Source organism: Centroberyx gerrardi, chromosome 21 (assembly GCF_048128805.1).
Source record: "Centroberyx gerrardi isolate f3 chromosome 21, fCenGer3.hap1.cur.20231027, whole genome shotgun sequence".
Classification (NCBI taxonomy): domain Eukaryota; kingdom Metazoa; phylum Chordata; class Actinopteri; order Beryciformes; family Berycidae; genus Centroberyx; species Centroberyx gerrardi.
The window spans coordinates 6257846-6283654 of NC_136017.1; the positions used below are offsets into that span (position 1 = coordinate 6257846).

Below are 25809 nucleotides of genomic sequence, written 5' to 3' on the forward strand. Positions count from 1 at the left end.
ACCTCTGTAAAGTTCAGGTCGCATAACAATAGAAACTTTACTCTGACTTAAAGGAGCATTAAATGATCTACGAGTTTTATCAATCTCTATCGGCAACCAGCTGGACTTGCAACAAAATCGACAGTTTACAGCGGCCTGTAATTGACATACATAAAGTCACAGTTTCACAATATATGAGTAAGCTAGCTAATTAGAGCCGAGATCCAACAGAAGCATCTAGTGAAGAGGTAATATATCACGATGAAACATGCTGTAATAATAATACTGCTTTTTGGCCTGAGAATGAGTCTTTTCAGCCTGTAGCTGAAATGTCTTGCGGTCGCTTATTGAAACTCCAATGATCGGGGAGTTTTTGCTCCAAAACGGAGTGAAAAGTCGCCTGAAAAGTGAGTTTTGAAAGCCACAAATCTCAGCACCTGACAAAGTAACTTTTGAGTCATTGGTATTGATCAACAACCCTGTCAACCCCTTGCAGATATATTACGGTCATCTTGTGCTACGGGCCAGTCAAAATTTAACTTATTGCCCCTTTAAGAGCCAAAATAGTTTCGCATCAAGGCTAGTTCTTCTAATATTTGACCAATACACACTGACAACACAAACTCATAAACTCCAAAGTCCACACTCATAACTCGTGCAGAGTTTGTTAAAGCTGCTTGCCACATAAGCTGGCTGGACTTAAGCCATTGATATGATTAATGTGTTTGTCTGGCATTAGGCCTGTAAATGCTACACTTCAGCAAGACGTGACATTAGGGCAATACTGTGGAGCTGTGTGAGCAACACACAGCTGAGATATTTAATTCATACTGGGCGGATCTGCTTAGCTGGCAGAATATAAAAAGCCACTCTGTTAATCAGAATAGAAACAATTAAGCATTTTATTTTTGGCTCTGTGGCTGTGACGCACCATGTGACATCATTTTCATAGTCCTTGGAAAGCGGCCCATGTCAAAACAATTTCTTGGAATAATTTGATTAGTGAGACCGTTATTACTTCTAGGCTATTCTTCATGCTATGAAAATAAGTGAAGTTTAAGACAAATGTCTGGCAATGAAGAGATTATTTCCACCAGTACCCAACCACACCCAACAGATGGTGGACAAATGGTTTAGTTATATCTCATCAGAACAGATTCCTACAGTAGAAAAAGTAAGGATAATATGCAATGAGGTATGCATAGAAGAATTTCATTATGATACAGAGGTAAAGAATCAGCTTATGTGAAGTTGGACTCCATTAAAATAGTTTAATCATCACAGTATCAGCTAATGCAGACCTATAATAACCAACCTCTGCAGTCTAACAGCTAGCTAAGACTAACAAACAAATGTTAATCTTAAAATGTAAGATGCAATAAGTAAAAATAGTAATATTTTGAAATACCTACTTAATTGTCTTAAAAATGAATGATTTAGAGGGTTAGGGTTAGTGGAATGTGGAATGATATCTTAAAGTTAAGAAACATTTTATGAACAAATTTGAGAACTTAAGCAAAATAAGAAGAAAGTTACGAAAAGACTTAAGAAAATACTTTAGTACTTAACTATTTGGATGAATAACAATGTTTCTTAACTTGTTTTCTTAAGACTAAAGATACAAAAAATAGCAGCCCCAAGTTATCTAATATCTCATATCTAAAAACAATGGACACCTTTCGACCCAATCTGAGTCGACTGTCCACACTGTCCATGGCGTATTACTAGAGAGAACAGTCATCACTCCCTTTGAGATGGATGACTGAGACAATCTCCAGAATATTCCACAATGACAAGCAGGTAGCGCTACATATCCAACCAGCAGCAGGTACACCCTCCTGTTCCCCACATGCAATCGCACACTACCATGTACTTTAGTCACACTTCAATAATAACAATGATCATCTTGTCTCAGAAACTGTTTGGTGCATCTATTTCTTCAGTGGCCGCCACTTCCTCAGATGCTCAGGCATTGTATAATGTCACCCAGTCGCACATCAATCACCTGACTAGATTGTCAACATCCTGTTTGCAGTCCCTTGCTATTTCCCCACGGTAATAGCAGTGTGGCAGTGAAGAGAATCAGTTGCCAAAGGAATTGAGTTGTCAATCACATCAGAAAATCACGACTGTAAAATGTGTGAATGCTCTGTTGCACCGGTTGATTTGTGATGGTTAGTGACGGCTTTTCGTAAGCCGCTTGAAATAACTGTGTGTGCTATGTGAGGCAAAGTGTTACAAATATGAAACTCAGTGGCTGGAAACACACAATGTGAAGTTTTGGCACAGTTGTTGTTTTTTTTTAAGTTCAAAATGCAGGTTTGTTAAAGTAATGTAAGGTAAATGTAATCAATTCTCCAAGTTTCTAATATGTTTGGTTTAATTTGAATTCCTAAAAATCCCCTATCACTGTACAAAATACAATGCAATTAGTTATTATTAACTTGAAGACTATATTGTCCCAAAAGTAGTTGGGATCAGGATTCATTTTCATAATTGTATTGAGCTGCATTTAACACTAAATGGAATAAGTGTCCTCCTGATGACATCACTTGGATGACAAAAAAAAACTGTTTTTGCACACCATGAATCAGCTTTGTTTTTGTTTTGTTTTTTGGGGTGAAATGCCCCTTTAGGACCAACACTAGTATATAGGCCTACCTATCATGTGGTCTTGACAGGTGGTGTCTGGGATGTGGCCCTCTTCTTTTTCTGCCCGCAGGTTGATCTTCTGAGTCAAGATAAGGGTCTGTGAAGTGAATGAACAATACATTACAGTGAGCAAAACATACACAAAAGTAGGTAAAATTTACCATAATATATAGGCAAGGGTAAGGGTGAAGTTATTTTTCTGTAGCGGCAGCAATTCAAAGTGAGAAAATTACCACTTTTGAATCCAAATGTACATGTGTGTTGCAGTGGGGTGTTATGCACAACAACTGGCATCTATTGTTAACACTTTCTTTGAGGCAATATGTTTGCAGAACTTATTTGCATTGCATTTTTTACGTTTAAAATTTTGTTCAGGAAGATGCAAAGTAATTGGTGCACTCTCCTGCCTTACTCAAATTGGGTTATTAAAAAAACATGGCTTTGGGCTGGTGTAAAAGGAGCATGTAGGTCATAAAACATCTCTCTTTTGTTGTATTTCTGTGGGGAGAAGATAGAGGGAAGGCTTGGAGGATAGCATTAAATGGCCCCTTTGTCAAATTGAGTGCCTCTGATAAGGGGCTCCATGCTATCGAAATTCCGCATCATCTGGATTAAATTTCCTACATTATGCAGTGAGACTCTCTTTTTCTCATTCTCTCCTTCTTTTACTTCCTTCCTCTATCGCTCTCTGTCCCCTCTCTCTCTCTCTTTCTCTCTCTCTCTCTCTCTCTCACCCACTCACTCTTTCCGTCTTGTTTTGGTCCTTTGACTGACAGATAATAAAGAATAAATCCTCGAGGTCAGATTTTTACTCTTCCACTTGTCTAGAGCGCTGATATGATTTCCAAAAACAAGCCATTAAGAGTACCCTAATTTGAGTTTGTATGACATGCATGGCCTGATGGTTGTGTGTGTATGAGATATTGCTTAAAAGCCTTTGGCCTTGTGGAAACAACAGTATTGGCCTGGGTAGATAATAAAGAAGTGGGCGTTGAATTGTAGGTTGAGTCGGAACACAGTGTGAATCAATAGTGACCCTTCAGGGGATATGATGCTGATAAGGCAGCGGTGCTGTGGATGTGTGTGTGTGTGTGCATGCACATGAGAGTTATGAGACACGGCTAAAAATAATATATAAAAAATACTAGAATATATATATATATATATATATATATATGTATATACATATATACATACACACAAATATACACACACATAAGTACATACATTCGTATTGATACACATATACATACATACACACACACACACACACACAAAATAGAAGTCATAATACACACACACAAACACAAAGAACATAAAACAATCTTAGTGTTGCATTATAAAATTTAGAACTCATGAATGAACGTCTTCTATTAAGAATGAGGTGGCAAGCTTTGGCACATTCGTTGATACAATATTTACCAGCTAAAACTACACATAATTTAATTAATTTTTGTGTGTAGTTTGTGTGTGTGTGTGTGTGTGTGTGTGTGTGTGTGCAAATAGCCTATACAAACACAGTCAGAGACCCACAAGCGGACCTATACTGACGGACCGCTGTAATAAAGCCAGCATGTTCCATTATGGTGGTGCGTTTGCTCACTTACAGCAGTATCTGTGCAGATCTCCATATCTCCCTTCATTTCGCTGTGTTTCTTGGGCATGGAGATCCCAGGCACAGATGCAGCCGGGGAGTCGCCCTTCACAGCGGTCCTGTAAGGAAATAAGATTTGATCTGTTTTACGTCTGCGTGCCAAGTTCCTCTTTTATCAACTCGCCAGGTAGAAAGTAAGCCGGCTGATAAATTGCATCGACCCGCCCTTCCCTTTCAGCTGCACATGAACGCACGCATGAACACGCGTGTACGTGCACACAAACATACACACAGAACTACCATCAAATGTTAAACAACCTCTTTGTAGTGCTCCCTCTCGAGTGATTAATGTTTATAAGTACTCTTGATAAAAATCTGTCAGTTGTGATTTGAAGTGGTATATCAGTTCACTGAAGGGTGTGAAATGTTGAGCATTCCTAGCTACTAAGATACTTTGAGCGAGCTGACTGTGTCTCTAGATTCTGGTCCAAGAAGTGCTTATGTTCACTGGAGTGGAGCCATAACTCAAACAGACAGCTGCTGTTTGTGCTGTTTATTTGTGAGTCTCTCTTAACACACAATTTTAATGCAGCAATGGTTCATGTTTAATTTAATAGAACAAGTTGTAAAAACGGCATTTCACTGGATAGAACAACTGTGAGAAGACTCAATGGCAGTAAACAACCTTCTCAGCATACAATCAAATAAGTAAAATTAACTCTTAATTTCTTTGATGACAAAGATGTTGTTAGACCCACCTGCCAAGAAGCTCTTTCACAAACTGGTCTTTGCCGATATAGGCCGTGGTGCACTGGATCTGATTGGCTATCTGACCCATCTGAATGTTGCAATGGTCCATGATGGAGCTCAGCTTGTTGTTCATCTCAGACTGATTCTGCACCTCCTGACTGTCTTTGCACTGGTTGTCATTTTTCTTCTTATCCTTCTTCTTGTCAGACTTCATCTGTTTGCCCCCAAGCACAGATCCAATCTTCAACTCTTTTTTCTCCTCTTTTCCCTTGGGGGAGTCTGCTTTCTTACCACTCAGAGCTGGCAGTTTGCTTTTGCGGAGGCCGAACCAGTTTGCCAGAGAGGGGCCCGTCTTCTGTTTGGCTTCAGACGCAGTGACCTTCTCTTGTTCTTGACATTTCTGCACGTTCTCTTCAATTCCCATCATGACTTTCTCTTCAATGGTGCAGACTGTTGGGCTGACTTTTTTCTCCTCTATATCTGGGGGTATGTTTGTGGAGTCCATCTGGGTTTTAACACCCCTGCTAAGGTCTAGTTTATTAGGGGTGGTGACTTTGCCTCCCGTCTCCTGCGTTGAATTTTCAGAGCTATAGACATGAGAGGATGGAGGCTGAAACTGTGGATGAGAGGCAACCTTCGCTGGCTTTCGGGCATTCTTCAAGCCAATCCTATCTGTGATGGGTAAGCTACGCACCTCTTTCTGAGGGTGGGGTGTGATTCCCTCCACCTTCATTGTGCCTTGTGACACTTCACCTTTGGAGCCAGATTTAGAGGTTCTCTCAGGGAGGACGTTGTGGCTGTTTGACACTGTCATGCCTCCATAGTGGCTGAGCCGGTGGCTGGGGGAATGGACGGGGCTCTCAACTAACCCAACACTGGGTACCTCCAAGGAACTCTGTCTTGAAAGAGAGTTCCCCCTCTCGCCAGAGTTGGTGATGATCTGAGTTCGGATTTTACCCGGTCCATCTGGCATGTTGATGTTGGGTTTCTCAATGTAGTTGGTGCTGAAACTCTGGCTACGGGCCTTAGCTCCATTCATCCCCAAGGCTGGCTTTAGATGAGGTTTGGTAGTAACAGATATGGATCTAGAGAAAAGTTGACTACACCTTTTCCCTTTATCACAAACCTCCCCCTCCTCTGGTAACACAGCAGTGTGCATTTCCCCTTCCAGTAACCTACCCTGGACATCACCTTTCCCCTCTGTAATGGACGTTTTGAGTGGTGAATCAATACTATACACTGGCTGCAAGCTGTCACACTGGGTAGAAGCATTTGAAGTCACAGTTTCCTTGGAGACTGAGTTGATATGATCTTTCTCATGCTTGCCTGGTACAGAAGGGGTATTCTTATGGCTTGGGGGAGATTTTAAAAATGCTTTGAACCCCATTGGGATGCGTGTCTTTGAGGCTTTTTCCACTGGGTTAGCGGCACTCATAACAGAGCTGGGCGGGCTGACTACAGCTTGGGGACTTACTATCTTACTATTTTGTGGTTCTGTTTTACACTGAGGGGAGTCCTTAAGTGTTACAGGTAAACTACTAGAGGTCTTATGCATTGACTCATTGACATTTTCATGCGTAGACCCTCTCTTACTTGCAAATGTGTTCTGGAGTGAGGACCCCCTGAGGGCGCTGTAGGGTGGAGGGACATTCTTTGAGCTTTTAGGTGCATTTTCAGGTTCTGGAGCACACCCTGAGTTTGCAGAGGGGAGGTAGTGTTTTATGGTCGTCCGTTTGGAAGTGCCTTTAGTAGGTGTCATAGCAGGGGACTTTTGAAGGTGCTGACTGGTTTTGTCAACCAGTTTCTGAGGTGCGAGTGCAGTCCCATAGCCTGCATCCAAGTCCAAAGAGTCTTGACCCTTGATGGGCAGCGTAGATTGCATATTTGGTACAGGTGGGGGGTGGTAACTCGGGGGAGGGCCCCTCACAGTGGTTGGTGTGGATGGTTGAGCCACCCCTGTTTTATGTGCTTGAGGTGACCCTTCATAATTTGGTCTGATCAATAAGGAGGTGGTGCGGCCTGGGGGTGGGGGAGGAGATGGGGACCTGAGTTCATTTTTGCTGGTTTCACAGTGTCTGTCTCTGGTTGGCTGCTCGCCGTTGTCAGCATACTCCAGGTGCCTCCTGGAGAGGTGGGGGGAACTGGAGGAGGAGCCCTTACTCCATTCAGTCCTGCTGGGGAGTTTGGAGTTGACCGCCTTTGGGCTCTGTGTGCAGCTTCCTCCTGGGGTCTTGATGAACCTGGACATTTTAACTGGAGGAGAGGAGGGGGATTTCTCCTGACCAGAGGGTCCTGAGTTTCCACTGTTGCTTGGTTCAGTGGTGGAGCCCTTAGAAAATCTCAGTGGGGACCCTAATGGTTTGTTACGGCCAGGTATCCTCGAACCATTGGACTTGGGACCACAGGAATCATTCATTGGAGGGATGGAGTGGCCTTTACTTGCTCGGCTACTTGGTGGTTTGATCAGTTTCCTTTGTGGAGTCATGTGCACTGATAATCTTTCTGCACTGCCCTCCCTGCTATTGCTTCCTTTGCTAGCCCTGCTCTGATATTCCGATGGTTTTTCTGGGGATTCAAGCACAGTGTAGTTCCTTCCGTTTCCTGCTTTTTGCCTTATTGGCCTCTCTTGGGGCACTAGCTCTGTGTAATCAGTGACTGTCTTGCTACCTGGAATGTCATTTCGAGGCCTAGTACCTGCAGGAAGCTTCTGAGCAGAAAGCTCAATAGGCTCTCCTTCTGCATCAAATATTGCCAAGATGCTCTCCTCAGACTGAGTACACTTGGCCCCTTTGGGCTCCTTAATTAGGCTGAAAGGCCTGGGCCTCCCATCTGCAGACTGGGTACGTCCCTGGTCCCTTCTCAAGCACTGGTGTGTGAGCAGCTTGGCAGCATCCCTGGACAGCCTCTTGGGGTCCCTCTCCACCTGCTCTGCTGGCTGACTAATGGATGTACAAATGTCACTGGACTCAGAGTTGAGTTCCTCCGGGTCATCCGTGTCTGAGAGGTGGAGGGGACCCTCTGGGTCAGAGGGATTGAAGTGCAGCAGGGAGGGTTTAGTGAAAGCCGAGGTCCTCCCTCCCCCAGGAAGGAAACTGTTAATGAAGCTCAAAAGCTTCTCAGGACGCTCTTTGGAGTCATAGCCAGGCGGGTGCTTGGTAGCCATGGGATCTGTGCTACCATCGCCCCCAGCTCCACTGTCCTGCAGGCCCTCCCAGCTGCACAAACTGTCTGAGATGCTGTGGGAGAGCTTCTTACAGTAAAACCAGCTGTCCTTGCTGGGGACATTGTCTCTACGACTGGAATGTGCCAATTCATCGTCTGCGTCATCAGAATCATAAGAGAACTTCTTTACCCCAAAACCCGAGGCGCAAGTTCTACCCGTATAGGGAGGCTTGGAAACCCCTTTACTGCTACTCTTGATGCCCAGGGAGTAGATGCCCTCATTGGAGTTCATGCAGTCCTTGTAGCCTGACTTGGAGACCTTGGACGAGGAAGAGGAGCTCCTGTGTTTCCTCCTCTGGAGCTTTCTCAGCCCCTCTAGTATGTTGCTCTCTTTGCGCCTTGTGGGCAGCTGCTCCTCCAGAGGGGCACAGATATTACTGGGGGCTGAAGAGCCCAGACTCAGCCTCTTCTCCCAGGTCAGAGAGGACTGTAGGGAGGTAGGAGAGAGGGGGTTAACCTCACATAAATGACAGTATACTATGCCTACACATAACATGTTTGACATACATTCCCTGTTTCACTCGTCATGGTGATTACTAGTTTTTCAATGTTATCAAAGCAAATGAATAGCAATTGAATGCATATATTTACAAAACTGAACAATATAAACGTATGCGCATGCTGAATGAAAAACACTTCTCAAAGAAAACCTTGAGTAAATCCCATTATATTTATATGCGATGAAATTGGCAGAAAGGAAGATGGGAAAATTGCTCTGTCAAGCTGTTGACCATGACGCCCTAGTAGAGACAACAACCATGAGCTAAATTTTATATTGTTGACAAAATATTGATTAGTGTTTGTGATTTTGTTCCACTAGTCTTGAAAAGACATTATTTTCATATCAGGTGGGGAGACACCTTTAATTTCTCATGAATGGCTAATGTGCCACTTCATCCTTATAAATAAAAACCTAGTTGCAAAATCCTCTCATGTAACTCTACACCCATTTGGACACCTCACCAGCAGACTCTAAGAACTAGGGGTCTCATTCGGGCTTCTACTAAGATCCAAAGGGAGTCAGTAAGCACCATAAGTTTCCCTAAAAATATCCCTAAAGGGGTTCTTGATGAACCACAGTGATTTGTGGAATTATTGTCACGGCTTATGAACTCTATATGAGTGGGGTTCTTCAAAGAAACTTCTGGGGTTTCCACCAACACCTAAAGGTTCTTTGAAGCCCTTTTACTTTTTAGAGTGTAGAATTACAATCAATCTTACGTGAGAACTCAGCAGCATGTCTCAGCATTTCATTCTCATGTAAACAGCCAGATGCCAAATAAATAGGCGTACCATTTTCCCACAGGAGCGTCCATCATTCCAGGTGTAGGAGCCACTGGAGTATTCACTGCACGCACTCGACAGGGACAACTCACTGCTGCTACAGCTGCTGCGTGGGTAGACAGGTGCTGGCACTGTCAGACTCAACTGGCTCAGACACTTTGCCACAGGAAGACCCGCCTTTCCATTCAACTGGACTTCCTATGAGATAGAGAAAAGAGATACGATTTATCCTGGTAGAATGAGTTTTATACCGTCAACAAAACCCTCATTAGGTTACTGTTCTAAGGAGATTTCTAAGATGCAAATATGCCTCAACTAAAAAGACATCTATCTACCTGTTCACTTGATTGAGTCGTTGCCAATAAGAGCATTACCTAAATGTATATGCTATAATGTTCTCTATTTGCAACACTTTTTTCCTGCAATGGTGAGTAGTGTTGCGTATCTAACTGCTACTCTGCAATGTTTAGCTGTTCATTTTTCAAAAAGATTTTTAAAAAAAAAGACAGACTAATCAAATATTCCAACAAAGCTTCCTACAAATACCAAGGCATTGCACTTAGCAAATTGGAAAGAATACCAATCACATTTTTGTGTGCAGTCACCACAGCACAACAGATGTTTCTCCAATTAGCATCTCATTGCAAAGAATTTGCTTATGCAAATAAATAACTTTGAAATGTTTCAGTCGACAAGATAAGAAATAAGAAAGGTAAATAACAAGCAAATGTCGCCATTACTATTCAACTAATCTCATATATGTGTCACTTGTGTGTATCACTTAACATATCCCATTGAAGGACATGCAGTGTTTCTCCACATTAAGATAACCAGAAGATTTATAATTCACATCTTAGTCATTATTATTTAATTTACTCCCTCTTCCTCCCCTCTCATAGCACACATTAGCATTTATCAGGTGGCATTCTCAGAGGGGTAAAAGGGTAAAAGAATAGAGCAAACTCATTTTCAGTCCTTAATGCATAATACATAAGATGACTAATGTACCACGCTGTCCTGTGGAGTCATTTTTACTGACGACGAGTCTCAATCGATGGTTTTCTGGTAATATGACAAGGATTTATTCCTCTTAGTGCCAAGTGATACTGCCAGCTCTGCTTGCCGAGAGCGAAGGGTCACGTCTCCAAATAGTTGGTTTTGTATTTTAATCTCTCGTAACGATTTCTCGGGAGGGGTAGACATCAGTTATGGTACCTGGACAATTCATATGGCTGCAAAGAAAGAGTACATTGCCTTCTGCATGTTTCCCATTAAGCTTACATGAGAGGGAGAGTCTGTATTCCTGGAAAGCAGGAAGCCCTTGCTTCTTTCTGGCTCCAGAAGCAAATCTGCCGCAGACAGATCCATGATCCGAGAGTGGAGTTTCTGAAAGGCAAAAAGGAAGGACACATCACAGTGCATTTTAACTACAGGGACCTTAACAAAGGGCTGCACAGGGATCTCTAAACGTTCTCAACAGCACAAATGAGAGATGGATTGGAATGAGAATGCAGAGCCAAGAAAAAAACATATGTGAGCCTCGCTGTTTAATCCGAGATTGGCACAACAGCAGAATGGCGCTGACACATTTTTTTCTTGCCAGTGTAGCGATAATTTGTACAGTACAGTGCACAATCCAGTACACTCCTTTTAGCATCTCATCAATACATTGCAGATCCAAATATGGCACTGGAAATATCTTCAACACTCCAACTCCCACAGTGATCTGTTAAAGTGTAAATGCCAAAAAAATGCACGCAGAAAAACATTTGAATTTGTTTCCAAACATCTCAAAGAGCTGGTTGTTGAGGCTGAGCGATATTTTCCCAGACTTAGAAGGGTCCTCAGAAGCCATGCAGGGCCCTGCTTCATACTCTTCCCTCAAAGTCATTAATGTCATTGGCTGGAAATAACTAATGTGAATGGGAAATAATTGCATCAGGGAGTAAGGGATTCCTTTGATTTTTTTTAAGTTCATATGCTGGTTTGCATTCCCTTCTGTTCTTTAACTCTTGCGCTACAGAGAGAGGGATACAAAACCAAATACATTTCCACATATTAATCTCAGAACTAATTACCGTTGGGTTCCCTGCGCTCAGATTAACTTAAACTGAAAATTTGCTGAAACAAAACACTTGATATTAGGCTGCATTTCCTGCCAAGGGTAAACCTAATGCTCATTCGGGGAGTATATACCGTATATGTATTTCTGAGCTTTGATATATTTCATTATTAGTCTCCACCATTAAAATGAAATGCATTTTACTTGGTCCTCATTCTGCGCACTCCCACATAAAGAAGAGAGATCTATCAAGAAAATTGCATGTTGTAAAAGAGAAAGTCACCTTCACCGATTTCAAATGGAAACTGAGTTTTGAATCCCAGCTACCCTGATCTTACATCAATGGCATGATAATTGTCAAATAAAAACTGATGTTACAATAATTTCCAATTTTATTTTGCACATGTTCATCCCATTAAACTCTCAGCTCTTAGCTCTCTATTGACTGTTGCCTGTTGTGAAAGAAATACTCGAAACATGTTCATTTAGTGGAAAGTGAAAAACACCTTCTCGCTGAAAACCAAACATAACTCCTTCTTTTGTCTCTTAAGAACAAACAACCTGCAACTCTCTGCCTGTGGCCAAAACATAACCATCCTACGTTTTGTTCTCCAACTTCACATTCAAAATAATTGTTCTCCAGGTTTCAGTGATACATTCAAAATATTTTTTTATGTATCATTTTTACAAGCCGATGGATAGGCTTTCAAAGAGACTGGCGGATCTACAGATACAGCTTTACACTGACATATGAGACATGTGATACTCTGACTTTTCACCCTGGGTGATGAGGTGATACTGGTGCCATGGAAACTGACCTACTCTCATTGCATTTTTCACCCGAGAGATAAGTGCGCTCTACTAATTTGAGAATTTCTAAACCATCATGCTCTGCATCCTTGCACAGTTCTCAATATTTTGTAACCTGGCATGGTTTGACTTCATGTGGCTGCAGTTGATCAAAATGTTGAGAGGATTTTTCTGTTCTTGCCTTCTTGCCACATCAAATTTGGATTAAGAAAATCTTTTGAACTAATACAACGCAGATACATTTCCAATCCTGTAAATTACTTCATAAATAAGTAAAATATCATTTACACACCCACAGCATTCTTACTGTCTATCACGTAATACATAATTAGTATGTTTGGCCATTTTGTTGGAAAGCTTCAGGCGTATCATTCCTTCAAAATTAAATCATATATCGGGCTGGATCAGTACAATTTTAAGTTCTACTTTTACGAGTTTGGACTTAAAGCGCCAGATGGCTTCTCATCCCAGTTTCGAAGCCATTAAATCGAAATTTGTGCTGCTCTGGTGCCGCATCGCCGGGCTTCATCATACCCCCGCTGTCCGCACGGGATGGGAGTGGCTGAGGTGTCACGGGACGCTCTGATCTTATCGTAGGGTGCTGTATTTCACCTCCTCAGCATCCTCATCAAGGATTCAGTCAATAGTGTCACAGGGCCATGGTGGAGGGTAGTGGAGGGGAATGGCGGATGACAAGGGGGCGGACAGGGACGGCTGGGTGTACACTTCTCGAATTGACGACCGAGGCCAAGGACAAAGTCACAATCGCTTGTGAAATATCCATCGACGCGGGCGAGAGTGTACGCAGTGCGCTTGGGTTAGACTGAAATATCAGGCGGATATTGCCCTTTTTTTAAATATTGGATATTGGCCGCTCTTGTCATCCACCGCCGATACGATCAAGGCTTCTCCCTCGCCACATATACATAAAAACAGTCTGTAAAACCTGCAATGATATTTGATTTTCTTTGTGCATTTTATTTATTCATTTAATTGTTAGATGAATTTCATTAGCCTGGGTTTCAATGGAGAGTTTTAGTGTCATATAATGTCTAAATTCTGTTTCAGAGGTTTTTCCACCCTGACAAGAATATAATTCTGCGGGAAACACTGAATCCTTGTATTTTTTTGGCTCGATCAAATGTAAAGATACTGAATATCAGCACAAAATATCAGCAATCGGCTGCTTCAACACAAAAATATTGGCGTTGGCTTTCAAAAAACACATATCTGTACACTCACATAGATGTAATAGTTGCTTTTTTACACAAAGCATGACCACACCTGCACAGACACACATAGCAGACAGACAGGCAGCGAGAGAGAAAGACAGACACGTGTGCACACACACACACACACGCATACACACACACACTCACTCGCACACATGGCGCTCACCTTCTTTGTTATCCCGCATTGCCTGATCTACGTCTGATTCATCACAAAGGCTTTTCCTAAAGCTCCAGCTGCACATAGGCTGCTAAACTACACCAAGAAATGAAGCAAAGGCTCAGCTGTAATATGACAAGGCTAAGGTGAGATATAGCTCTATTATAAAATGCTGTATATCCATTCTAGGAGAAACCCAATTACTTGTTCATCATTCAATATCTCTTAAATACAGAGGTTTGCAAATGTGTTATCATTTTGTCATGAATTTCCCTATTCTTTATCAAGTTCCATAATTTGTTTAAATCAATCAAACATATTGTAAGAGTAGGTGTAAGTTTTTTGTTTGTTTTCTGTTTCAAATGGTCGATATTTCATTTGGAGAGGCATAGCAGCAGCATTCAGATAACTTGACTATGCAAACTTGCTGCAATATTGCACGAGCAGTAATAAAGTTATGGGTTTCGTTTTGCATCCTCGGGGCCCCGAGGTAGCTTAGCTAACACCTAGCATTTGTCCTGGTAATTGACAACTCAATTGCCACTTTCCTGTCACTTTCGATAAGGCTGCATAAGTGGACGGGACCGCACACCATTTCATTTTCCTTCTCTTAACCACACACCTCCGTGAAATCCTGGGTGCATGAGACATCGCAGCGGCTCCGAATCTGGCAGTGCAAGTGAAGAGTTTCATTCAAAAAAATAAATATCACCTATACTCTGCCAAAATGATTGTTGTAGCATGGAAGTAAAGCACATCATGGGTTCATCTTGAAGTTATGAATAATCTCAAGACCTCACAAACAGTAATAGAATAGAATTATCTTTGTTTTCGAAATAATGACTAATAAACGTCAGATTTTGGATGTATATATATATAACGATTTGGAATGAAACCAATTAAGCCGAGAGGCAGCTGAGGTGCGCTCTCCTACTGTAGGCTCCATCAAAAGGATTATGATTCTTTATCAGAGAAACTCAAGATGCCCACAGGGAACTAGAGAACATTTAATTACTGATAAGCTAAAGGTCCAGAGCAGGATTGGAAATAGTACACTCGTGATTGGGTGATTAAGTCTCCTGCTGCTTGAGGCTCCAGGAGAGAATGGAAATTAAAGCTCTCTCTGGTTATTTTTTTTCATGAGGAAAATGTGTCTGTAGATAATATGTGATAATACCTATTTGTGGAGAGGGAAAATACCTAAAATAATGGTACAAAAGGGCACGTTTAAAATTGGCCCATTGTCAATCAATCCGGTGCCAATTTTCTTTCTCACTGAAATAAACTCTATTACATTCACACACAACGTTAACAAATGTGCCATTTATCACATTCAATCAGCTGATTAAATCATTCACTGTGATAGAATAAACCCTGAAGACAGTTAATGGTACGTAAAGGGATTTTCTCAAGCAATCTTTCAACAGTGTCAGAAATCCTTTTCAGAAGAAGCAGTCATTTCCCCATCATTCGGACAAGATAGTGCAGAGAGCTGGCTTTTTTTTTACTGTGGTGGTAAAAAAAACAAAAACCTAGCAATAAATAAATAGATAAATAAAACTTTAAAAAAAACCACCATCATACTCTCTGATGGAAGCTCGAGCCTCCTGCGACATGGGCAAATATAGATTTTCACAGCACTTCTCCTACGCCTGTGTGTTGGAGAGGCGAACATCCAGAAGAAGAAGAGTGTGATCACATAAGGATTCATTCTTATTGAATCACCAGGCTTAGCTGATGGGAAATGGGGAAATCGAATTATTAAATAATGAGGCGCATTTCCAGCGAAAAAAGAAAAAGGCCTACGTACTTGGAAGAGAAAAAAAAGCAAAATTAAAACGGAATGTTGAAACATGTTTTTGCATCATTGTTTAGATGTCAAACGTGGATCCGCACACACACACACACACACACACACATAGACGTCAAGTCAACAACAAATTCAATACTCTTGCCCACACACTCCCCTCACACTGAATCCATCTGCAACATGTCACTCAGGCGCACTGCACACATTACAAAGTCTATTTCTTTTTGACCTATGTGATACGCATACATTACAAACTAATCACAGCCTTGCATTAGTTTATTTTCAACTGAATCGCAGTTGAGGAAAAAGAAAGGAAAAAAAACACTGTAGAGAGACTCTGCCGAATACCAATGCAATACAATTCTTTCACACTTCCGAGTTCCTTAATTCACGTCTCCGGCTAAATTATACCACTTGGACCCCACAAAGGTATCTTCAATATCCCTTTATATTGCAATTTCACCTAATAATACTCTGGTCTGTGCAATAATGGGAATAATGGAGGTAGCTAGGACTGACAGAGAGCTTTACAACACACCCTCAACCATCTTATTTCTCTTTCCTCTTCCTTTTTCCTCCATTTCTGTCTCTTCTGTCTTTTTTTGTCCGCAGTTTTTCACTTCTAGCTCCTCTCTGTCTTCTCCCGGCGCCCCTGCTTCTCTGCTATCGCGTCTCTCTCCATTTTCACTCCCCCCCTCACTTCTTATCTACCCTCGCTTGCCTCCTCTCTTTTCATCCTCATCTCTCCTCTCTCTCTCTCTCTCTCTCTCTCTCTCTTCTGTTCCCTCCCCTCTCCTCTGGATGGACTGACAGCTTCCTTCCCTTTCTTTTCTTTCGGCAGCTTCCATTTACTGTTCTTATATTGACAGCAAGGAGCCACGCAGCAATTTGCACAATTACGTGAAATCCTACATTCCACACTGCCCTTATTGCCCTGCAATACTATATCACTGTTCACAATAGATGGGTAAGCCATATTGTGGCAGGCCTGTCTGTCTCATAATTACACCTTAAAAATAAAGTTGGAAGGCAAGCATAGACACATTTCAGTAAATTGGTATTTTCCAGGGGAACAAAGATGAACTGAGGCAATTTTCAGCCACTCCAGATGAGAGATGGACTAAGGAGAATGTGAGGTTTGTGGGGAATACAAATAGGGCGGCAATTGCCTGACGGTTAGAGAAGAGAACTTGTCACCGGACAGTTGCCGGTTCAAATCTCTACTGGGCGGAGAAAGTGAAGGAGCTTCGCAGACGTAGAAGGAGACACGCTCTCGCCTGTGCAGCAGATTGGAGTTTTAGTTACACAAACATAGTGAGAAATAATCTCATTGGTCGAGTTAAACCAATGGGCAGAGCCAAAGAACCACAGTTTTTATGTTAGACTGAAGCCCAGAGGGGTAATAGTAAGTAGTTAATATTATGAAGCCTAGTACTCTAGTCATACCGAGGTAGCTAGGTTAGCTAGTTAGCCTAGCTGACCTTCCAAGTTCAAGCTAGCCTGCTGAGCTTCCAAGTTCATGAATGCCATGGTCATGAATGAATGAAAAAAAAAAAAAAGAAGTTATTCTTTTTTTATTTTTATTTTGACCAGTGTTCTTCTTTCAAGATTTCCAGTTAGCTAACGGCTAGCTGCTCCTCTTTGGCTCTGCTCACTGAGGTGTGAATACCTTCAACTGAATAAACTGAAAAAGTGTGTAGCATGTGCGCTCAGCTAGCACTTCTCTCGCTAAATGACGAGAGTGTGCGGTTCCGGGCGGGCGGGTGTTAACCTAGCGGCCTACCTGGAGAAGCAGGTCCGAGGCGGGCTTGACCCGCTGCTGGAACAAAACACTCAGAGTCCGATTCTGCTGCTCCAGGTCGAACACACGGGTCCGCAGCTTCAGGCACTCCTCTCTCAGATCCTGATTCAGAAGCAACACAGGAACCGTGTCAGAATAAGCTGTATAATGTATAACATGAATAGTATATGATGTTTACAATTGTATAATGTAGAAAATTTAGGACTTCACAATGTTGATGGGTGATTTAATTAATGTAGTGCTGTTAGCAATGCTCTGAGATGAACAGGCAATGGTTTCCATGGAAATGAGAGGCAAACCTTTTGGGTGAGAAGCGCCTGCACAACTTGATTGGCAACCTGAAAACAGACAGAAAAAGAGAGGAAACCAATACATCATGAAATGTTCATTTGACTTCTTGGCCCCGCCGGGCATCTGTAGACTGCCCTCACACTGCTAACGCTGCACTTCCCACTACTTCCTCTGCCAATTTACACCTAAGTTGAATTATTACAAGCTTAAGTGAACACAATGGTACAATATATTACAGTGTTTTTTTTTCTGTCGCTCCATATTTTCTAGCTTCTATAGTGTGTGTGAGTGGGTGTAAAAGAGACTAAGGTGTGTGTGTCTATCTATGTATAGTATGAGGGCATGTGTGTGTGTGTGTGTGTGTGTGTGTGCAGATTTCGAATGCACCCAATCGTCATTAATCCATGCGGCGGTGGCAAGGAAGGCCAGAGGTAAGCGCTGGAGCAGAACAGATTGGAGCGCACGCACGTCTTTCACAATGTTTAGCTCTCGCCTCTCGATCGTGGTATTGACAGTGCGGGGTTGATGTAAGAGCAGAGGTGTGCCGGGGCTAAAGTGCTGTTGTGCCTGCGCCTCGGTCTCACAGCGCCTCACACCCGCCCGCACTTCAGACCGCAAAGCCTATCGAGCGGCGGCTCCGATTACCGCCCATTGATTGCTCATTAATACGGCGCGAAGCCACATCGGCTGTTTGAAGTGTCCTCTCTCACATTTATCGAATGAGGAGAGATGGGAGTAAATATGATGAAGAGAGCACTACATCTGGGACCGCAAATTACAGATCTGCCCCTGTAAAACAGTCGGGTGATCACACGAAAGCTAATTTAATGATCTTGGATAATGAATCCGAATTCTGGCTGCGGATGTTAAAACATCGGCGGCCAGCCTCTTCGCAGTTTCAAAACTTTGACACAACTATTTGAGAAAGGCCAAATCGAGCTACAAATGCTGCCACCTACACCGGATCCAAAATTGAAACAAGCAGCTGGTCTAACATAAAAATAATCATCCCTTCTGTCACCAAACAAACTTTAGATTTTCCACTGTTGTTGTGCGAGAGAGCCCTGCAGTGCAGTCGTTAGAGAGGCGCACAGCCGCCATCATCAAAACAGGATCATTACCAAGCCTTCCTTCCACAAAAGTGAACCACACAGGAAAACAGTTGACAAGTAAACACAGCGCAGCCAAGTTGAGCCATCTTAGCGAGGGCAGGCAAGCAGAAACGAGACGCGGTCTGAGTTTATCCCGAACACAAGCCACGAAGGATGCAAACTCTAACACGCTTCTACTACAAAATTCTCTCTCTCCCTCTCTCTTTTTTATATATATATATATATATATATCGCTCTCCTTCGATCTTCCTCCCCGCCTCATCTGTCTTTCCCCCCTCTCTCCATCCTTTCTTCTTTCGTTCCCCCCTCCTCTCTCACACCCGTCTCTCCGTCCCTCTGGCAGATCAGTTGGGAGTCGGTCTGTTGTCTGTTGAGCCTGTTGGTTCCACGACGAATTGGGCAGCTTGTCCCTGCTGGACATATTTCCCAGTACCAGTGCTACCACCCTGAGTGACTCAGCGGCCAGGCACAGCCAAGGGCCTGCTTTATTCGCCTCTTGTGGCTCCCTAAACAGCACTTATCAAGCTCTCACAAATAACCGGGGGGGGCTCAGAAGTGCCATTGTTACGTAAACCATTGCTTCAGCAAGTGCGGTTCACACAAGGTTAAAGCTATTTAACAGCACACATTCTTGCAATGTTTATTGTACAAGTTTATTACAGCAATAATACCCGAGAGGTTGTCTTTTCACTGTGATTATAGGTACGACGGTGATGGGGCCGGGGACTGTATGTGACACAGCCAAGTACTTACAACACCCTCTCTGCTATTATGGCTTTTAGACAACAGTTACCAACATATGTGCACTGACTGCATCCTCCATAGTCGTATATATGAGAGTAAAAAAGCAGGAGAAAATATGAAAGATCAATATCTAACACCCTGGTTTTCCAGAAGAGTGTGTACCGGTATATTAGCCAATAAAGCACAGCTAGCTGTGGTTTACAGGAATTATCAGCTGAGATTCATCTTCAGCGTCAGGTTGCTTGGGCTGAAACTACCCGTCGTGTAATCTACAGTTTGATCCATTATTGCCTCAAATATATCTCATTTAAATTTGGCAAGCAAAATAAACCTCCTCTGCAGTGTCCTTGTATGGATGTTGTGGGTGTATGCCCTTGTTAATTAAACACGCCATGTGGCGGAGGCTTTCATCCCAAGCACCTTATAGAGTTAGTGCCACGCTTTACCTACTGCAGTGTTTCCCATATCATTTTAATATTTAGCCAAGTAAATTAACAGCCGGCGTTATGATTTAGAAACATTTCAGGTGCAGTGATGCATGAAGCAGCATTCACACCTGTTACTGCTCATGTATGAAGCTTTCAAAAAACAGTTCAGCACAAAGGGTGTTAGTGAACGACAATAACCAACCTTCATTGCACCAATGATGCAGCGCATGATATTGATCAAACAGTCAATACTCTTTCGAATTGCACTGTATCTGTGCCAACTTGTATTGAATGCTATATATAATACAATATACTGTATGTATAGAGAGAGGCAAAGTTAGAAACGTAGCCTATGCTGAGGCCCATTTGTAATCAGCTGTATGTTGGACTTGCTTCACTAAAGTAGCGATAATCAAATTGGAGTATAATAGTGAACAAATGTTGCAGTATCGAGTTTTTAGTGCCTGAAAAATATGAGATCATGTGCTTGCTAAATGAATTGTTAACAGCTGCAACTCTATTTCACATATACATCTATGTTGGTTCTTACTTTTCCAAGGTAAGAACAACTTCTGGCAAGTCTCTCAGTGTCCTTGAATGTTAGTGAGGGTGAGACATGACAAAAATGGTCCACACTCACCTCATCTAGACAGCGTTCGTACTGCTCCCTCTGGGTCTCATTCTCCGAGGCCAAGGCAGAGTTTTCGTCCTGCAAACCAAAGGAACACACACACACACACACACACACACACACACTCAGTCAATACAGCACCAACCTTGCAAGGACTTTGGATACATCTGATGCAACAAACCATCAGTGATAAAGGAGTCAGAAGTAACCGTCAAGCTGAACGGCGGCCAAGAGGAGACGGCCTTCACAAAGGTCATGTGTCAACGCTGAACCAGGATGGCCAATAAAAAATTTACAAAGTACTACCTCCAAAAAGGTCAAGGGGATGGAAGTTATGATGCTGAACTTTGGGGCGGCAGCTAGCCATTTGGAGTCTGGGCCTAATAAGAATATTTCCTTGACTTGGCGAGCGATGCTGCTTCACCTTTAAGGCGGCGCCCTATTGATCTCTGGGAGTTTCCAATTTGTCAGAGGCAGGCAGCATATTAGGAGCTGTCAGGTTGGAGTCCGAAAGCCTCGCTTCTCTCGCCCTCTGCCCTTTAGTAGAAACTACCAATCCCCTGATTAAAACATGGGAACCATAATTACAACCCAAAACATTCCAATTATGCCATCTGGGAAGAAACACTTCTAACTAATTATGTCAAAGCCTAGCACGGCTATGGCTGTGGGTGCAAATGTAATCACTGTCTTAAGTATTATAAGTATTCTTGTCTATCGTGTGTGTTGGTTTGTGAAATTTGAATAAAACTAATGTTTTTGGGTGATGCTCATAACTGGGAAAAACCCTTATCATCTTGTTTATTTTGTGGTATCATTGTTACCCAAGACAATTCATTATTATAACCCCTCTCCAGGCCAATTTCTTGTCCAGAATTGTAAAAAAAAATAAAAAAAATACCCACATATTCTAGAGGAAAGCTACATGAAATCCACTTTCTTGTAGAAATCATTCTCAACAGCAAAGCAACAGTATGAGGCATCCCACTTATTAATAGCCATTGATCCAGGCAGCACTACACCTACACAACAAACCTCTTCTCTAACAGACGTAGCAGTTCAAAGTGTTATCCGCCTCTCCAGTCCACAGTTACTGGATGCAACTTCATTGGTGTTTTCTTACCTTGACCCTGACATGCATTTTACTAGCACTTTATTGCCTGAGTTTAGGTCGCACAGGCCACCTTTAAATGTTTAAAGGAGAACCCCAGTGTCATTTAGAGTTACAGCCCATTTACTACTGTCTATGTCTAGTTTACATTTTCCCCAATAACTTTGGAATGCATGCTGTATGGAATTAGATTTTTTAACATTTACTCGCTTTTTGTCGTTTTTAAACTACACACCTAGCTTAAATGTCAAATCTAGCTTGAAATGAACTGCAGTCCTGGTTAACAATGGAACACATGGATATGACAGTTAACTTTAGTTTGTAAGGCGACATGTTTTTGAGCGATTATTTTCTGGTATTACATACTTTTGGTGTCAGGTGATTGACAGTAAGCAGAGCGTAACGTAATGAAAGCGGTCGACTCGGGCACAATGGAATAACGATAAAAAACTACGACAAAACCAAATTAAGGCTTCATGTTTACTGTGATGGATTATCTTGCTCGGGCAATTTTCAGGTCTGTGGAAGTTGTTTTTCATACTGTACAACAGTGATTCTCAAACTTTTTCATATCAAGGACCCCTAATTTAGTCCACATTAGAGCCATGGACCCCCATTTGATGAAATGTTGTCTCTCAGACCCAAATCTGAGAATATTTTTATTGTTAGATATGATTTTGTCCAGAATTCCCATCTGTATTGAGGGATAACAGTGAAACTAATCAGTCTTCTACATTCTCTAATTGAGTTAACTTCTTGTAAATGAAATTATGCTGAAGTTTAAGAATTCATTCAACTTTCCGGGGACCCCCTGGAACCCCCTAAAGGACCCCTGGTGGTCCCCGGACCCCACGCTGAGAACCACTGCTGTACAAGAATGAATGGCAACTGAAGGAAAACAAATTCTGATATCTCCGACTATGCTGACTGTGTGCAGACAAACCAGGAAGAATGGAAAAATAGGGGGCAAACTAGACGATTTGCACAAACGTAAAAACACCAGTCTTACCCTTTAAATAAGATTGACTGTAGAATCTAATTATGAGTTTGTGAGCGCTTGGCTGGACAGAGGGAAAACAAGGCTGGAGACGGCAGGACCAAGACCACTTGTCTATCTCTTTGCAATTGAAGTGTTAAGCGCCTGCCCTTACAATGCCAGAACTTTCTCTCGCAGCACTCTGCCGACTGTTAAACTGCATGGCAGACCGGTCATTACCGGCGCCCCAGATCCCGACACTAAACCCGCCCACTCAAACCAGATAGTCCTGCTGTCACACCATGAGGTACTTAAATAAGGCACCCTCTCTGTATCGGTGTACTACTGTGTACAATGGGACACTAACAATAAGGGTATCAGTACATTACATTTAACTGTAAATTTAGAGTGTATGAATGTTGCGTTTCAATTTTGGCCTTTGCATACATAATCCTACCATTTTTTGCAACTGACAAATAAAAATGAGTCTGAAATTATTCCTCCATCAACTTCATGGATGGATGATGATCCTACAATTCACTAAACACTAAATTTTAATCCTACCACTCTATGCCTCTAAAACTATGCTTTTCTAAAGGGTACAATTTGAGCTTAAAGTAATAATCTGCAACTTTTTCATATAAATAAATGTTCGCTTTGCTACTCTCTCTCTCCATACAAAACAATGGTGATTTTATACAGATTTTTGTTTGACATTTTGTGTAAATTTTACCAATCTCCGACACAAAACTGCCAGACTCAGCCAAATCTCATTTCAACTTACTTAAGATTTAGCTTTACAGCTGCTACAAGTTGTCATTTTCTTATTTGTGAGATAATACAAGTCATTTTAGCATCTATGTTCTCATCTCTTAACGGGTAAGTTGACCAACGGGCCAATCTCCCAGAAACTTGATGTGTTCCTATGAGCACCAGTTCTAAAGAGCAGTGCATGCCTGCGATGTTAATGAGCAGTATCAGTAGAGCTGGAGAAATAAGAGCTGGGCAGTGCTTACTTAGTGTCAGCGGAGTTTACACACAACGCAGGGCAGTGATGTATTGCCTCTGCTTTGTTCTCGCTGCTTCTGCCGGGCGGAGCATCCATCACCCACGCAGCGGGATGGAATAAAATGGCAGATAACTTTTGATAAAGCCATTTAAAATGTAATGTTTGGGTAATGCGCTCCCTCCGATGGATCACCAGACAGGTCGAGCGCACTTCCTGCCATTCCCCTGAAGATAACTTACAGTCGAAGAGCAACAGGCAATTATCTGCCACTTTGCTGTAATTAGCTTCAGCCGCTATTGTCTGCCGGGGAGATGTTAGTGCAATGTTGGCAAAGAAAGATTGAATTTCCCCTGCGGGTTCTCATTTCTTTCTATAAGTTTTCTCTTTCTGACTGCGCTTGCTGTCTGAGGACTCACTGTACGTGGTGCTGAAGAAATATGCCTGTGCACTGAAACACACTTATCATCCTAAATATGTAAGGGTTTATTTCTAAAACTTTGTTGTTTTTTCTGCTTTTTGATATTCTTCTTTCTTCTTCGATGGGGGATCTCAGTCACTTTAAATACGGGAATCATTACCAGCTTTATGAACAAGAAGAAGAACATGAACAAACAAATCTTTACGCTTTTATTTCTAAAACTTGATATTTTTCTTTCTTGTCAGACGGGGATGCCAGTCACCTTCTTGCGCACTGGAATCATTATCAGCTTTATGAACAAGATTTCTTTGAAAAGCAGGAGACAATTCAAGGAGAGGTGAAGACACGTAACACAGGCCGTCGCCACGTCAACATCAACAAACCGCATGGAGCCACTTAGGGATGGGTAGGTAAGACCGGGGGCCTAATTTAATTAAGTCTGAGTCCTTTAATTGCTGAGGAGATGTGAGAGGATGTGTGTCCAGTGGCTTCAGTTGGAAAAAATCAGCATGGATTACTCTGGCTGTGCTCCCGCCTCGGCTGTTGCTCGGGGCTCGCGGAGAGGAGTGGAGCTCAAATCCCTGAGCGCTGAGGAAAACAAAGCGAGGCTGGAGTACAGCCCGAGGCCCCCGACGGTGACTCTCCGAGGAAGACTTTGCTCTCCAAACGAAGAGCGCTGGAGAATTTGATGAGCCGTCATGCCTTCAGACAGAACTGAACAAGGACTCTGACAACTGGCAGACAGGCCGGCCACAAAGGATGAGGGGGGGGGGGGGGTGGTGGCTGGAAGTGTGGAAAAAATGAAGAAAACAAAGTAGAAGAAGAAGAAGAAGAAGAGGTAGCGGAAGACAAAGGCATGGTGGGGAAGCTGTCGTACCTCCAGGGCCTTGAGGCGCTCCAGAAGGAGATTGGTTTTGTCTTTGTCCTCTTCTGCTTGGCCGGCGTCGGGATCGGCGGTCGGCAGCGGCTCGGGGTCCGCCGGCGGGGCGCCGCGCTCCTCGGGGCCGTCGCGCTGCTTCTGCACCTCCTCGGAGAGTTTATCCTTGACATACAGAGAAACAAGAGGAGGTTAGAAAGAGAGAGAGAGAGGAGGAGGAGGAGGAGAGAGGGAAGGGCAGAAGAAATTGGGTGAGCGAGAAAGCAGAGCGCAAGGAAAGAACGCAGTCAAAACAGAGGTATATGGGCAAATAATTCAAGGGTGTAGCGGAGGAGACGAGGAAGGGAAGGAGCCGTGAAAGATGGAAATCAGAGGGAAGGAGGGAGTGGAAGACAGAGGAAGCGAGAGAGCAGAGAAGAAAGGATAGAGGATCAGACAGGCAGAGGGGACAAGAGGGAGGCAGCTTCGACAACAGAGCTCCAAAACATCCCCTAATCCCTAATCATGTTTCACTTGTTTTCCAAAGAGTGGCAGTGACCTTGAGGACTCTCATCTTGTCTGTATTATGTGGACCTTACTCACTCTCACTCTCTCTCTCCCTCTCTCTCTCGCTCTCTCTCTGCCCTCATTGTTTATCTGCCTGTCTTCCCCTGCCGCTGACAGCCTCTCTCTCTCTCTTTCTCTCTCTCCCTCGGCCTCTCTGCCAGCTATCTCTTGCTCTTTCTCTCTTGTGTGTTCTTTTTTTTTTTTCCGGCGCTTCCTGGCATCTGTGATAATTAACTACTGGTAATAATTAGCAACTAATTAGGCACTGTCTACCACCGAAGAGCGGAAAGAAAACACAATGAGGTGTCTCTTA

General features: G+C 42.8%; 1 protein-coding gene across 1 annotated transcript in view; it reads right to left on the reverse strand.

Annotated features, from left to right (window-relative positions):
• Positions 1–25809, reverse strand: part of LOC139930488 (nck-associated protein 5-like) — a 144684-nt gene that overhangs the window by 18932 nt on the left and 99943 nt on the right. Inside the window, exons 7-15 of the mRNA XM_071923699.2 lie at positions 24951–25115; positions 20569–20637; positions 17653–17691; positions 17336–17455; positions 10763–10867; positions 9491–9679; positions 4984–8624; positions 4239–4344; positions 2641–2728 (exon numbers count right to left, since the gene is read on the reverse strand). Of these exons, the coding sequence (XP_071779800.2) occupies positions 2641–2728; positions 4239–4344; positions 4984–8624; positions 9491–9679; positions 10763–10867; positions 17336–17455; positions 17653–17691; positions 20569–20637; positions 24951–25115 (4522 nt within the window). The remainder of the gene's footprint in view (positions 1–2640; positions 2729–4238; positions 4345–4983; positions 8625–9490; positions 9680–10762; positions 10868–17335; positions 17456–17652; positions 17692–20568; positions 20638–24950; positions 25116–25809) is intronic.